Below are 17053 nucleotides of genomic sequence, written 5' to 3'. Positions count from 1 at the left end.
CACATTAGGGCAAATTAAGATATACATATAGAAACCGGGATCCAAAAATAAAATGCTTAAAGCCACTTTATATTTCAACCGCCAAATCATTTTACACGTCTCCTCTTATTTTTAACGTAACGCCATCTTAACTGCTGTCCCTCTTTAATCTTATCCCTCTCTCTTTCTACTATCGCCATCCTACATACAATAAAAGAAAGTAATTGTGGCGACATCTACGAAGCCATCAAACAGTTCCGCCACATGCTGGTAGCTAGACACTACCATTTTTACGGACCACAAGCCAATCTGTTTCGCGTTTCAGGCCCGTAAAGAGTCTGGACTATATCGCACAATTTAAATTGCATCAAAATGAGACCCAACTGTTCGATAGTTAACATACATACAAAAAATGTATTGTTATGTAAAATGTAAATTATCATTTGTGAATTTTTGTCATTGTTGATTTTCTTTATTTTCATTAATTATTAGTAAATGTATTATTAATAAAGTAAGTTTTTCACACCGATGATAACATTTACAATATCGTTCCAGATATATTGGTACCACCGTACACTAAAATCGAGCTGCATTGCGTCATAGATTCATATCCACCCGCCTCCATCGCTTGGTACAAAGATCATAAAATGATCATTGGTGATCAAAACGTGAAGATTTCGAACAGAAGTCTAACCATTTTGAGGGTTAACTTTGACGATCAAGGGATTTACACTTGCGAGGCGATAAATGATTACGAAGCGATGAAAATTGACGGAAATCTTAAAATATTAGGTGAGTGGTGATTATTAACTAACTTGTTGCTAATATTGGATTGGAGGACTCGTCTGTTATTTTACAACCGGCTGCTTTACGTCAGTCCTCCTTGGGAATACTGTTTTTACCTATATGCTGTGGACAGCTGATAGGTAAAAACTGTTGCTGTCGCTTAGTCGCGTCGTACAACCTCCACGGAAGAAAAACGGGGTGGTCCTATGCTAGGGCGGAACCACACGCCACAATATAAATGTGGTTGTTCTCACACATTTATTCTTATTTCAGTGTGTCCGGAGATTTCAAAAGAGACAGAAACATTAATCGTGCTGAAAGGACAAGCGGCTGTCATACCATGTAGGTGAGCTTTGTGAACGCAAACGTTTTGATAAATGCACATTTAGTCGCGTATTTCTGCTTTCATTCTTTGCTTTGACGCCCAGAGTTTTTAAATTTTGAAAATACCGCTGTGTTTTTACGAGGACGCCTTCCTGACCTCAATTCTCTTTGGGAATTCGGTTAGCTGTCGAGATTGTTCTTATCCCTCAATAATCTGGTACGAGATCCACTAAAGGATTTGGAGTTCCCACGGGAACTGATATTTTACGGGGATGAAAGCTACCCTATGTCCTTCTCCATACTTCACTTCACTACATGTATGCAAAATTTCAACTTTCAAATGTATACAAAATTTTAGATATAGCGTAAAGAGGTAACAAACAAATATACAAACTTTCTTTAGCATTTATAATCGTTAGTATTATGATTCATTCCAAAGTAAATTAAAGAAAGATATAAATTATGTAATATTCAACAGAAGTACAAAAGAAAGTTATATATCACCTTTTAATAAAATAAATAATCTCATTTATTCAGACAATTGTAGTCCACATACATTGAATTAAATGATAAATTATAAAAATTGTTAATTATTGTGTTTTTTTTTTATTCTAAACTTTGTCCCTTACTAAAGATTACTGCAAGGACACCCGACACCAAATACAACATGGCAGTACAAAGGATTGGAGGGTTTCGGCGATCTACCTCCAAATTCGTGGGCCAATCATACAGAACTTACTATATATAACGTATCTGTTGATATGAGTGGTGAATATCGATGTGTCGCTGAGAATTTGTGCGGTAAAGACGAGTTTATTACGACTTTGGTGGTGCACTGTAAGTATACTTGTATGGAATTTTATTATTTTGTATAGTATAGATTTGCACATATCTTATTAAAATTGTGGAAGTGATTTCATTTCGGCAAATGCAATTAAAAGAACTTACTATTAGAACTTATAAGAATTTACTATTTTTATGAGCAAATTTACCACTTCAAAAATAATTTTGACTAGATTTTTTTCAATTTATTATTATTACAAACAAAATACGGTAGATGATAATTTTTTTTTATTTTGATGATTATTCGAAGGCTCTTATATTATTAAAAACACCAGTGAAAAAAATACTGCGATAATGACAATACTTTCAAAGATATGACAAAAATAAAATTACACATTTTTGGACTTGTCCAAACGCTCCATACTAAATGATACTCTAACGTGACGTCACGATTGAGTAATATCTCAGCAAAATAAGCTGTTTGTTCGATAGATATCTTAATTATGCTGATGACTCCTCAATTAAAGTTGATTCAAAATTGATTATTTTTTTAAAATAAAAATTAAATGATCATGACATCACCAAATGAAATGGCATTGTGACAGGCTATGAGCTATCATAACGATCATAAATATAATTTTGTAAAAAATATGTATATATTTTTTAAATAAAATATGTAAATATTTTTTACAATATTCTGACCGTGTCATCTAGTTATTTCGTAATTCTACCTTCGATCCCAAGTTTACACAAAAGTACCAAATCTATAAAAATTAAAACATATTTTGCTAACCAGCCCCACCAGAATTAATAAGTCCACAAACTGAAGAAGAAGAAATAATTAATATAGTGGAAGTCGGGGGCCTAGTCTCTTTAGAGTGTAAGGCCGGGGGCACACCGCGGCCCACACTAACCTGGATGAAAGATGGAAGAGCGGTGTCCTACTCCACTAGAGTGTGAGTTTGGTCCCTTATTTTCATATGATTTTCTTGTCTTATGAATTATTTCTTCATTTTAAACATAGTAAATTAAGTTACAGTAAGTTTCTTGAGGCAGCTTAAATTGAATCGAAACGATGTAGGATTAGCGCAGACCATTTTAACAAATCCAAATTCAATAACAGCAAAACAAATCTATGAACTTTTTAATTTGCAATCAGTAATAAATTTTTCTCTATAGGGTACGAAGGGATTGGAATGTCTTTTCATGATAAAAGCCCCTTAGAAAAAATAAGATTTTAAAAAAAGTTTTACATTTAAAATGGTATGCAAATAGAATACATCACACAATACAAACTAACGCAATTTAAATGTCAGAAACAATGCATATAATTTATTTTTAAAGAAATTATCTTTAATGCCATTATTAAACAATAACATTCGACTGTTGCTTAGAAGAGCTGTCATTGACCTTTCACCTAAACATAAACTCTAAAGTATACCTATAATATATTATGACCACTTGGCGAACTTTATCCCTTAGTTGCCTTGTACGACATATGCGGGAGATTATGTAGTGGTCCTATTCCAAGGCGGGAATCACACACCCGCTGACTAATCGATTTATAAAGTACATGCCTATAAAATTGATGTTTTCAGTTACCTTGATACCTTGGATCCATACTCTTCTAGTCACTCGATAGAACATCTGGTAATTGAGAAAGCGAGACCGCACGACTCGGGCTTGTATACTTGTAATGCTGCCAGCGCTCTCGGTACCGTTCAAAAGGAGTTCTTATTAATTGTCTATGGTAAGTAATCAAACAGCACACACAATTCCACTAGGAAACAACAAAAACACACACTAGGAAAAAACACGTGCCTTTCTTAAACTCAAAATTCTCAAGAAAGCACTTTCACAAAATTAACGGGAACTGCCGGCACACAATGAGGGACGAAAGATATTAGCACTTTGGCCTTTCTTCTCGTTGTTTCTAATACGAATTATGTAATCTGGTTTAATCCAAACAAAAAATGTGATAGGTTATAGCGTTTTTTGTTTGCGAATTCTAGAGGCGCCAACAATACACAACAGTCTACTATCAAGCCAAGTGACAGTGAATGAAGGCCAATTCGTGGAGTTGCCGTGTAGCGCTAGAGGACATCCCAAACCAGAAATATTGTGGCTTCATAATGGACAGCCTATCTCTGACTCTAGAAGATCTGTAGACGATACCGGAATCAGGTAATTGGTAAATCAAAGTATTAATTAAATTGAGGTATATGTAAAAAAAATCATGTAATTATATCACGTCTTTGGGTCACAGTCACAAACTTAGAATACTAAATTTCAATTCTATCTGTGCCAAACTGCACACAAATTTTGGCGTAGGGTTTTATTGATTTCTTTTAATTAATATCGTAAAACGCCATAGGTTTATGCTACACTACTACATAATTGACTATATAGTTTTCTATTGGACACAGTTGTCACAACACAATTTACTAACAAAACGGTGACCATCAAAACCCTTGTAAATTCTGTCTACCATTTGTATAGTGGGATATCTATCTAATCCTTTATTTAGTGTACTATAATAAAATATATATATTTTTTAATCTTTGCTAGTGAGCAGAGAGGTGTGAAGCTTGTACAGGCGCACGAGTGATTCTTGTTCTTTTTTAAGTTTTCAGTTTTTTTCAGGTTTATTGCCAATTTGACTGATTTTGGAACCTACACGTGTATTGCCAAAAATGAATATGCTAACGCATCGCTAGAATTTTCTCTTTATGTGTGGGGTGAGCATTTATTAACGAATACATTTGGAAAAGCTTAACTTGGAAACAAAAGTTTGTCTGTTTCTTAAAACTTTATTGTACGAAATGATGTGGATCGAAAGGTCCCAGGTTCTAATCCTACTCATGCCACATGAGTTTGTATACCAATCTGACTCATGTATAGTAGTTTTCATCGTTCACCATTTGCTTCCGGTGAAGGAAAACATCGTGAGGTAACCTGCACACTTGTTGATTATTAACTTGTGTGTGAAATGGAGAAGCCAATGGCGAACCACTCCATTAATAATGTCAAGAAAGTTGTTACGTGCGTTTCATTCCATGTAATAACCACGACCATCAGTCATGAGGAATTTGACTATGAAGAAGAAAAAGTATATAAATTAAAATTAATACATGTACAACGGTACTTATCCCATGTAGGGATCTCTTACAGTCAACCGGCGATGGGTTGTGAGGAATATACAGTAATAATGTTAATAGTGCTAATTTATTGTTAGAAGTAAGAACAGAAAGAGTCAATAAGATTTATTTTTCAGTACCGCCATCTATCGAGCCGCCTTTGGAAGATACGAAAAAAGTTTTTGTTGGTGAAAATATGACATTACAATGCAATGTTGTTGGGTTTCCTTTGCCCAGTGTTATGTGGGAATTTAACGATGTGATTCTGACTTCAAACACGACGGAGTTTAGGTTGGTTTTTGTGAAATGAATCTAACTGTGTAAACAATAGAGTTCATTTTCGTCTATCTGGGTTAATAGCAAGTTTTTAAATGTTTTAGCTTTAATGAAGTCGGAGATATGTTTATTAGTAATGCAACATTAAAACACGAGGGTCGTTATGTGTGTATAGCGGAAAATGTAGCAGGAATAATGATGAAAATTATATGGCTGAATGTCTATGGTAAGTTTATAATACGAGCAGTTTTAGTCTATGACTATTATTCATGACTATTATTTATGACTATTATTTAGTCTATGATTATTATTACGTTGATATTCTCTTTGTAAGTACCAAGATTTTGTGTACTTTTTTTTCAGAACCATTAAAAATTTTACCAGACAACTTCCATGGGCCGTACATAGCTACAAATATGGACACCGCTCTGGTGATTCCGTGCAACGTGACGGGGAAACCTAAACCTTATATCGTATGGTCCAAGGACGATTATTATTTGAATAACGGTAAGTAACAATGTTAGTGAATCGTATGACAATGAAAATTAAATTAAAATTGTTTGAATATAATATATATAACATATATGTAAGATAATTTATTTATTTTATTTTTTATTTTTATATTAGGACAAATCACACAGATTGAGCTAGCCCCAAAGTAAGTTCGAGACTTGTGTTATGGGATGCTAACTCAACGATACTATATTTTATAACAAATACATATATAGATAAACATCCAAGACCCGGGCCAATCAGAAAAAGATCATTTTGTCCATCATGACCCGACCGGGGATCGAACCCGGGACCTCTCTGTTCAGTGGCAAGAACCTTGCCACTGCGCCACCGAGGTCGTCAAATAAGATAAGAACTGTTAATCTGACGGAACAGCAACGATTTTCGTATCATCCGATTCTTTTTAAACCCCGACGCAAAAAGAGGGGTGTGTAAGTTTTACGTATCTGTTTGTGGCATCGTAGCTTCCAAATGGATGAACCGATTTTCGTTTAGTTTTTTTTTTTGTGTTAAAAATAATTTTATCCCGAGTGTTCTTAGCCATGTTTCATGAAAATCTGTTCAGCCGTTCAAAAGTTGTAGCGAAATGAATATTGAATGTCGGGGGTTTTATAATTTGTCTAACAAATCAACTTGTTGACAGGATCTACCTTCCTAAATAAAAAAGCCACAATCAATTGTTTTTCAAAGGGCTAACCTGAGTGAATTCCCGCGCACACAACACGCTCCTTAAATTAGCCCACATTTACCTTCCGTGGACCTTTTTATAACTGAGTAGCTAGGGCCTTCGGGTCAGGTTAGGTCTCAAGGTCCCGAGGTCCCGTGAGAATTTTGGGATAAAAAGTACTCTATGTGTTATTGCAGGTTATATTCTACTCGTGTACCAATATTCATAACAATCCGTCCAGTAGAATTTGTGTGAAAGAGTAACAAACATATATACAACCATACATCCTCACAAACTTTCGCAATTATAAATGTAGTAGGATAACAGATTTGCAATTAATTGTATATCCATTTTTTTTTTATGTTCACAGGCTAGCTTGACCATTGGACCACAGCGTTTTGATATTTTTTTACAATTAATTAAATTATTAACTTTATTAACCGTCTAATTAAAATCAGTAAAGTTTCTCATAAATTTTTTAGTCGATTTTATGCCTTTATTCCTTGAATGCTCAATAAAAAGTGTGAAGGCGAACATTCCAGACCCACGTTTCGTGTTGGACACGGACGGCAGCCTCACGATCAAGTTCCCCACCGAAGACTTAAGTGGATCGTACACGTGCACGGCCAAGAGCGAGTTGGGCGAGGTCAATAGAACTGTCAACGTGGACATTTATTGTATGTTATATTCTTCTTATTGGCGTTTAGCTCGCAACTTGTAGGTCAGCAATCTCATCAAATAAGCCCAACATATAGCATCATCATCGTATCGAGTGTGTTATTATAAACACTAGTGTTACATTTTATTTAAGTCGCCTAAGGGCATCTGACATTAATTTAGCCTCCATCTAGTGGCAGGTAGTCGTATACACACTAGGGAACTGAACTGTCCGCCAGAGTGCAAGTTTCCGCACCAATGTTTTCCTTCACCGGAAGCAAGTCGTGGTCTATGAAAACTACTATATTTGAGTCAGATTGGTATACAAACTCATAATGATACGAGTAGGATACGAACCTGAGACCTTTCGATCCACAGGCGGGCGTAATAAACATTACACCACAGCTAAAGGAGTTTCGCAACTCTTGACTCTGTATTTATACATATTTCCATACAAAAATGGCAGATTGGGCTGCCATGATGGACAAAAGATGTCATGCGCTGTCTCATTTCTTCTCATGTATTTCTAATACGCACATCTCTTTCTTGTATGATTGACATGGAAGCCAGCGTCTATAGGTTTCTCTGTCGACGGATTCAAATGTCGCCATATTTTTTCCAGCCCTGGCTACACAGATGCAATCGGAAGAGTCCGCTAAAACCGTAAAAATAGTGGAAGGGCAACAAGGAAACATCGAATGTCCGATATCGATGTCGCCCAAGGATTTAGTTAAATGGTATAAGGTCAGCCTTCATAGCAGTGCAAACTTGTTTTTATCGAGTTAGGGATAACAATAAAAATTTATCATCATACTTAATTCCACAAGATATTTTTTGATTTATAATCTACACTCCTACACTTCCATAGCTTAACAGACATATTTTTTCACACTCTACAATCTATACTATTATTATAAAGAGGTAAGCGTTTGTGACTTTGTGAGTTTGTATGTTTGAGGCGGGTAATCTCCGAAAATACCGAACCGATTTCAACAATATCCAATAGACCGTTATCTTGCTAGGTGGGAGCGGTGCGGTATAAGTGTACCTTAGTTCTACATTTAAACGCTACACACAAACTGACAAAACTTCTTCTTTATAATATCACTAGATGTTGCCCGGGGATTAGCTCACGTGGGAATTTTGATATAATACATAGCCTATAGCAATTTTGAATAATATACCTTTCTAATAGTGAAAGAATTTTTGAAATCGGTTCTGTAGTTTCGGGGATAACCCGCCTTAAACATTCAAACTCACAACCGCCTCTTTATAATAATAGTATAGATTTGCTGATAGCTCGCTGTCAGCTCTAGTGTATTTTATGACCACTACTCGACCGAGTCCCAAAAGTCTTTCACCAGTAGGAAGCTACTAATATTAAGTAGTTAAGTACTAGTTAATATTACTGACGACCTCGGTGGCGCAGTGGTAAAGTTCTTGCCACTGAACCTAGAGGTCCCGGGTTCGATCCCCGGTAGGGTCATGATGGAAAATGATCTTTTTCTGATTGGCCCGGGTCTTGGATGTTTATCTATATATGTATTTGTTGTAAAATATAGTATCGTTGGGTTAGTATCCCTTAACACAAGTCTCGAACTTACTTTGGTGCTAGCTCAATCTGTGTGTGTCGTAATATATATTTATTTATATTTATTATTAACTACGCTTATATGTCTAAATCACTGGACCAAATTTGATAAAATTTGGTACGGATATAGCAAAGATTCGATGTCAGACTGATAGGTTGTTTTATCAAAATCCAACCAGCAATGATGGGTGGGAAATTTGTTGCTGCGGACGAAGCCGTGGGCAACAGCTAGTCTACTGCAGATGAGTAATTCGTAATTCTATCAGATATTATATCAAATATTTTCCCAAAAATGTTTAGGATGCCAGAATAGTGTCACGCGACCGACTTCGTATTTCCAACGTGACGCGTCAAGACTCAGGCGTGTACGCTTGTGTTGTGACGAATGCAGTGTCGTCTGCTTCTGCAAGTGTCCAGCTTGTTGTGGAGTGGTCACCCATCTTCATAGAGGATTATAAAAGGGAGGTAGAGGCGGTGAAAGGGGAGGACCATTACTTTAATTGCGAGGTGGATGCTAGACCTGCTGCGAAGGTGAGCAGAGTTGTGTTTGTTTTTTTTTTCAAATCTAATTCATTTATTTTGTGAATATATGTAAAAAACTAGGTTGGCATGTTTGTGAAAATGTACACTATACTGCGGGTACTAAATTAAATTACAAAAAAATCAGGAATGTAATGCGTTAACAATTTGAATTTACATTTTATCTATAAAAATAAAACTAAATAAACAAAATTAAAACGAACTAAATTACACTTATACTAAGAACTTCACTAGTAAAAAAACTTACAATTTAAATATTTACAAAAACGTCAGTCGCGGCAATTCTTTGCCTTGAGGTAATGTGCCCAGAAGGTAAGCAGCATTGCCACCTTGTATGGCAATGCTGATTATCTAGGCATCATTATATTGGTTACATTTAGTTAATAATAATGTCAAATTTTAAAATATAGTAGATACTTCACAAAAAAGCTACTGACATTTCAGAACGATATGGTGTTATTACAGACCAAATGGCTGTTCAACTCCCGTCCGATGTTGTTCGAAGAGCGATCGAAACTGAAATTGCTGACGGTACAGATGTGGCACACTGGTTTATACCAGTGTGTGGTCGAGAACTCGCACGGCGCTGTCACGAGAAAATTCTCACTCGATGTTTTAGGTTAGTGCTTTTATTTAAACCCATGTAGATCTTCTGCTTGTTTAAAGTCAATTACCCTATATTTAATTTTTGAAACAATGTTTGGAACAATAGGAAATTTTGGTAATTGTACAATTGTACTTAGCGAAAACTTTAAATTCGTTTAAAACTCATATGTACATTCAAATTTGTCACTTAATTCTAAATGTCAAGGAATTTTATGTCAGTGCTGGCCAATGACGAATATAATACACAGTGCATTTTTAATTTCGCATGCTTGTAATAATATTATTGGATGTAAGCTGCACAAAAATTAGATTTTATTAAACTCATGAATACATAAAGTAATTTCTGATAGAATTGAATTATTTTTTGTTCTAGACCTTTCGGCGATTCAAATAATGTTTGCTATTTCAGCTCTTTTTAATGCTGTCCGATTTTTCTTTGTCCCAGAACCTCCTTTCATATCAGAGTTCGACCTACTGGACGTGCAGCTGAAGGAAGGCATGAGCGCTAGTTTAGAATGTGACGTTCGAGGTACACCACCGCCTAAAATAAAGTGGACTTACAAGTAAGAAATTACACAAACAACTAGCCGAGCCCCGGGCTGCGCCCCTGTCGGAATTTCGGGATAAAAATTACCCTATGTGTTATTCCAGGTAATCGGTCCAGTAGATTTTGCGTGAAAGAGTAACAAATATACATACATACACACATCCTCATAAACTTTCGCATTTATAATATTTGTAGGATGTACACTGATACTGGGACACCAAAATGAAATTGGTAATTATAAATGTTATCTCGACATTATTTTGCTTTTTTTTTGCCATAAGTTGCTTTATAATTCAATCTTCTGCGGAGGTGACTAAAGGACACACACCTAGGCGGCTGTTAGGCAAAAACAGCATATCCAGGGAGAGTTGATGTCAAGGGCGGCCGATTGTAAAATAAACCGAATCTTCAAAATTTTAAAGCTTATTTTTCAATGAGACCGTGGTTTTCATGGCTTCACAAATGCAACCGGACATGACAGAGAAAATACATTGAACTGAGAGACCACAATGGAATTGATAATTTACAGATGTTAGGTACATTCCCTTGGGCATTTCGAGATAAAATACAATGGTTTTTATTTTCAATTTAATTTAAATAATGAGCAAGCAAATCGATGATAGTTAGATGAAAAAAAATTCACGTCTCGATTAATTTAGTCATAAATATATTTCTTCTCTTTCAGCAACACATACTGGTACACAGCCAACTCAACACTAACAACGTCTGAGATAACAGCTAACTCCTCTGGTCTGTACCGCTGTGAGGCCACAAACAAAGCCGGGAGCGCACACCTAGTGTACAGAGTTAATGTTGTGTCTCCCGCTAAGGTAGAGGAACTTGTGACGTATAAAGATGGCGTGGGAACAACTGTTGGAGAAACTTTAAATGCTGTGGTGAGTCGGAAATACCAAACAGCGAAATAAAAATCTGCTATTGTAACTCTTATAAATATAAATTATTTTTACTAATAGGGAGTATTGCTGCACATTTATCCCGCCAGAGTACAGCACTGTATGTTAACTATAATTATGTAAGCATTCGTTTGTGAAAATATACAACAATGTAGCATACTCGGGTGACGAAATATTGGGAAAAATCGTGTTCCATAAGATAAAGATTCGTTATCGAAACTCAAACGTAGACTAACGTACTGACTACATGCCATCAATGACAAATTTTAATTATAATTATATTATTTTAACAATTAAGGTATAAATTCATATATCAAATAATAATTATTAATTTCTGAATTTTATTCTTATATAACTCTAATATTTTAATAGTAATAGTTACTAAATCTTGTAATATTATCGTAATCATAACTAACACTCGCCTGTTTACTTGAGAGTCGTGTTCACCTGTAATTGGGTTGCATGCTAGCACATAAGTTGAATGTTACTTGTAAGTTTTGTTCATGTAACCTGTTGGTGTACCTAAATAAATAAATAAAAAACTTCGAAAACTATACGCCTCACGCTGTAAAAATTTAAACCCAGTAAACGGTTGTAAAAAAGCTCGGAACACTACACATGCATAATACTTATTAAAATATGGGCTTGATACAGATAAGATCATTAGTCAAAATCAAGTTTATATCAGTTTATGACCACAGTTGACCAAATAATTCACAACAAATAAATAAATAATAAAAATCCTTCCTTTTTCCTTTAAACTCGCACCACGATTGCGTAGAAGGTCGTAAATCTGCAACAATATAGAAAATTGGCGCTTTTTGGCTTCATTGGCAATGTTTGTGTACCTTAATTGCACCAGTAGCGCCATCTGCGCTGAGCTTTGCGTAATATGCCCTATTACCTAGTAACTTTAAATACTTTAAACTAGTTAAAAAACAGCAAAAAAAACCTTGGAAATAAATCGGGTTTGATTCCCAGTACTGGCAAATATTTGTTCAATAAAACACAATATCTGAGAGATAGAAGCTAGGCTAGTGTGAGCCGTTGATTGTTTTCAATTTATTTAATCTAGATGCAATAAAAAATCGAAATCCTAGTCTCCTAACGTAATTTTGTATAGTTTTTTTAACACTACATAATGGCAACTAAGGTGTGTAGTTCCCGCCCTAGCATAGAACCATACTTTCCCGTGGATATAGCAATAGGCGATTAAGGGATAAAAATATTTTTTTAATTCCAGATAGGCAGTCGAATTAGACTGTCTTGTATAGCATCAGGTGTTCCATCGCCTCGCATCCAATGGATCAGGAACGGGAAGCAACTCGCACGCGAAGAAGAACTGAGCTTCCTAGAACTGGTGGTGGAGAATGTCCAGCCGACGCAGAGTGGGGGGTACAGCTGTGTTGTTGGCAATTTAGGGGGGGTCAGTGAGAGGAAGGTCAGCATTGAGGTTCTTGGTAAGATATTTACTTTTAATATTATAAATTCGACAGTCTGTGTGTTTTTTTTTTATGTCGCTGCTCTGAAACTATTGAAAGAAAGAAAGACAAACGTTTATTTACTCAAATATACAAAGCACAATACAAATAAAAACAAATGTAATGCTTGAAACAAAATGGTCTACGCTGGTGTGAGCCACGGCGCTGGTCTTCCCAGGAATATATATATACTTGAACGCTAGTGCTGAGACCTTTATTGTTTTCTTTTGTCGGTGGGAACCAAGGGCAAATATATTAAGTATTGTAGTTTCCCACATGACAATGTATATACTCGTAGTGGTCCGAATTGAAAATATTTATTTTAGTAGAACACAGGTTTGCACTGTGTAGAATTTAAATTGAGGTAAATTCTATTTAAAGTTGTGGTGGTCCAATGGTTCAGACCTCTGCACTAAAAGGTGCACAGGTTCGAATCCTACTTGTGCCACGTGACTTTGTATAACAACTTGACTACCACATTTTTCCGGTGAAATGAAAACATCGTGAGGAAAGCTGTATTATACTTGGAATGGGGAATGGTGAACTCCATTAATATTGCCCAAAAAATTACAGTACTACCATTTAATCACCATGTACAGTCAACAGCACATCAACCTACCCAAACTCATTCAAATCTCGCCACTATTACCGCGCCATAGAGGTTCATGCAGGGTGACTTGTTGTGCTGTTGCCTGTACCTCAGTCATGAAGAATATTACCATAAAATAATTTCTATTCCGAATTTCAGAACCTCCGACAATATTTCGCACGTTATTCGACAACTCGACCCAAAGCAGTGTTATGGTAAACCTGGAGGTGATTTCGGGACAAGCCTTCTACATGCACTGCCATCCATACGGCAATCCGTGGCCACAGGTATTTCTTACTTTGGTAGTATGGTAGAGAGTTCCTTATTCCTAAATTGAAAATTCCATTCGTTATTGATAATTCCTATAGTAATTAAAAATTAATCAAATTTCCGACGCCCTCGTCCACTTTGGTAACAAAACTTACGTAACCAGTTACAAAGGAAGATTTTTCTTTTGCTGTATGGTAACTTGTTGTGAAAGAAGCTGACACTGGACCAACTTTCATATAGCGCCATCTGAACACATTTTATCGCCGTCCCACATAAGTTTGTGGGTGATAATACATTTCAATACCCACACGACATAATCTAGGCCCAAATAAAGAAAAATCTAGTATTCTAAGATAAATGTCTGATGAGGAAACTACACAAACATAATTTTTTGTATTTTATTCACCACCACATTTTATCAAATGTTCTCACCATGAATTATCACTTTTTTTATTAAATCCTTAAATATTACAAGTCCCTTGTCGCATCTCTTTGTCTGTGGGTTCGCAGAGCGTTTCGACCGCTGCGGCTGCGCGGTCATTACAATCCGTCAATTTTCTTGAGGAAGGAATCATTTCCAAAATCAATCATTCACAAAATTGGCATTATTACAGTACAGAGGAATTAATGTAAAGTCATATAGTAAAACTCACTCTTGTCTTTGTTGAAATTTGTAATGGCAAAAATTGTAATGGCAGCGCGACCGCAGCGGTCGAAACGCGAACCACCTCTGTATGAACGTGATAAACTAAAAAAAAAAACTGTAGTAGTGACAATAATGTTACTATCATAATCAGTATGTTTTTCTAAGGTGTACTGGTTCAAAGATGAGCTTCCCCTAAGACTGTTTGGCGGCAGCATGGTGGCCACAGACAACGGCGAGGTCATAGAGTCTAGGAGTGCGGAGTACGATCAGTCGGGGAATTACACTTGTATCGCGAGGAATGCTCTTGGGAACACTAGTGTCAGCTACTTGGTCGACGTTCTTGGTAAATTTCTCTTGGTATATGGGTTTAAACAGGGTAAAATTTTTTCCTCCACTTATGTTTAAAAAACTTTGGCCAAATATGTTTATCGTATCGGGTACAGTCGGCCGTACATTAACCGATGCTGACGTGCTACTTGACGTGCGATCAACTGTACTGAAAATCATCCTAAGACCTCGTTCATCACGCTCGACCCCAGTTCGAATTCTACTCGTAGCGCACGAGTCTGTACACTGGAAGTAGATTTCATACGACACCACTTGCCTCCGGTAGAAGAAAACATCGTGAGATGTGCACACTGTTTGACTCGTATGTTTGTTTGTAATATCTTTATTGTACAAAGAACAAATGTTAAAAGTACATACATAATAATGCGTAAGTATGTATGCGGCTACTTGCCACTAGGTGGCGGTAGTGGAAAGAATCACAAATTATTGATATATTTTATTAATTACAAACAGATACCAGGGATTTCATAATTATTTTAATTACTTATTACTTTTATTAATTGACTTAATTTTTCACTTAGTGCCCCCACCGACCCCCAAAGAGAACCCAAAGCCAGTAACAGTTCGAGCGGGGAAACCACTGGAGTTGAGCTGCCCAGTGGAAGGCAGTCCTTTGCCCTATGCCAAGTGGATCAAACACCCTTACACGGAGCTCGTCAATACGTCCAAACTTCTTCTATTGCACGACAACTATACTTTGGTCAGTTAACATTTTATTATTTAACTTTATTTAATACTTCATATTTCTTTTTTAATTTAGTTTTAATTTTTAACTAGTACCTACTTTATGTTGTAAATACTTTTATTCTTATCAGCATAAATAATTAAATATGTTATCTAAAAGTAAGGAAATGTTTCATTCATGAGTACAATAACCACATGTTTCACAACTTTTTGATAGAATGTATTGTTATCTGACAGATAATCTAGATAGTTTATCTGTATCCATCACTTATGAAATATAGTTTTAACGCTATCTTGTTGATATGTCACAAAAAGGGTATCAGATCGCTAAAATAAATAGGCCCCAATGTAAGTAGCTATCACAAAAAATTTGATCTTATTGAAATCCTATGATGTCATTGAAAGTAGCGCTTCGACTTTCTCGAATCGATGTCATCATTTTCATTATTTTGCCGATTTGCTCAGTCTTTGATACTGAACATGTTTTCGCATGGGAGTAACCACGAAATCACGAAAAAATTTATAATTTGGTCCCAACAGTTGATAAACAAAACCGAGGTGGCCGACAGCGGCGCATACTCCTGCGTTCTTACAAACAGAGTGGGCACCACCGAGGTTGTATTCTCGGTGGTCGTGGAGAAACCGCCGCGCGTGCATACAGACGGACAGGACAACATCGTGGTTGGGAGGGGGAGGAGTGTGCTGCTCAAGTGCGAAGTCGATGGACATCCGCAGCCGAAGATTACTTGGTTGAAGGTAAATATGTAGGAAATAAATAAATATACAGAAAGAGATGAATTAATTCAGCCGAACCAGCATGGTCTCGATAGCTCAGTGGTCAAGAGCACTGTCACGGATAGACAGGGGCGCGGGTTCAATTCCCGCTCCGTTCCATAATTTTTTCATCTCATTATTATTTTCAAAAATAAGTTACAAAACATGTGTGACATATCTAACAAATCCATTTAAATATACAGGTGTTACACAATACATATACTTATATAGCAAAATAAATGCCATAACACATTTGTAATCCATGTCAATGCGCATGCGCAATGATAACAATAACACAAAACAAAAAGTCCAATATCCGCTGCCTTTTTCAGTGACACCTGTCTATATTGATGTTTACTCACGCGCATTCGCGCTCTTGTTCCCTCGTGCTGCCGCACACGCCCTGGTGGCGCTAGTCTCGCAATGTTGCCAGCGCGCAATGGCTTAATACTATATACATACGATGAGGCAAGATACGTCACCTTGGGTCTGAGCAGATGGTTTCATCCTGTGCCTTGAAGCATTAGAGCCCGGGCACTCTCAACCCTTGGGTGGGATGTAACTTCCTTTATGTTTTGTTATGTCTGCCAAAGGCTACTGATTTTTCTCCACTTCGTATGGTCTACAGCTTCCATTGTCGCTGACGAATTGTGTTATAATTTTTTTCAAAAAGGGAATAATGCCACTGTTTTTGTTAGTAATCCTTATTACAAAATTGATATATGTCCTTTTTAAAATTGTAAAACATTCTTCTTTTAAGAATTGACATTCTAGTATCTGCTTTTCGAGTGAGATCTGGTCATTTTCTAGTTAACAAGTTTTAATTTCTTATTAAAAAAAGCTCATTCAGATGCGCTTTTATTTCTTAAGCTTGAGTACTGGTCACATTCCAACAAAATATGAAGCAAAGCTTCAGTTTTATTACACACATCTCATCAAAT

At 36.2% G+C, this 17053-nt stretch overlaps 1 protein-coding gene across 2 annotated transcripts in view; it reads left to right on the top strand.

Annotated features, from left to right (window-relative positions):
- The window catches only part of LOC128678652 (hemicentin-1-like), a 33476-nt gene that overhangs the window by 10217 nt on the left and 6206 nt on the right, over positions 1-17053 (top strand). For both annotated transcript variants that reach the window (XM_053760329.1, XM_053760328.1), the window contains 21 exons: positions 535-771; positions 1039-1111; positions 1724-1926; positions 2669-2828; positions 3471-3622; positions 3885-4056; positions 4516-4610; positions 5147-5300; positions 5390-5511; positions 5649-5792; positions 7008-7142; positions 7745-7866; positions 9014-9244; positions 9719-9872; positions 10305-10422; positions 11092-11302; positions 12564-12780; positions 13550-13677; positions 14472-14649; positions 15176-15354; positions 15879-16094. In XM_053760329.1, the coding sequence (XP_053616304.1) occupies positions 535-771; positions 1039-1111; positions 1724-1926; positions 2669-2828; positions 3471-3622; positions 3885-4056; positions 4516-4610; positions 5147-5300; positions 5390-5511; positions 5649-5792; positions 7008-7142; positions 7745-7866; positions 9014-9244; positions 9719-9872; positions 10305-10422; positions 11092-11302; positions 12564-12780; positions 13550-13677; positions 14472-14649; positions 15176-15354; positions 15879-16094 (3401 nt within the window). The remainder of the gene's footprint in view (positions 1-534; positions 772-1038; positions 1112-1723; positions 1927-2668; positions 2829-3470; positions 3623-3884; positions 4057-4515; positions 4611-5146; positions 5301-5389; positions 5512-5648; positions 5793-7007; positions 7143-7744; positions 7867-9013; positions 9245-9718; positions 9873-10304; positions 10423-11091; positions 11303-12563; positions 12781-13549; positions 13678-14471; positions 14650-15175; positions 15355-15878; positions 16095-17053) is intronic.

This window comes from Plodia interpunctella, chromosome 20, assembly GCF_027563975.2.
Source record: "Plodia interpunctella isolate USDA-ARS_2022_Savannah chromosome 20, ilPloInte3.2, whole genome shotgun sequence".
In the NCBI taxonomy this organism is placed as follows: domain Eukaryota; kingdom Metazoa; phylum Arthropoda; class Insecta; order Lepidoptera; family Pyralidae; genus Plodia; species Plodia interpunctella.
Note: the sequence above shows the minus strand (reverse complement) of the source record. Positions and strands in the feature narration are given on the sequence as shown.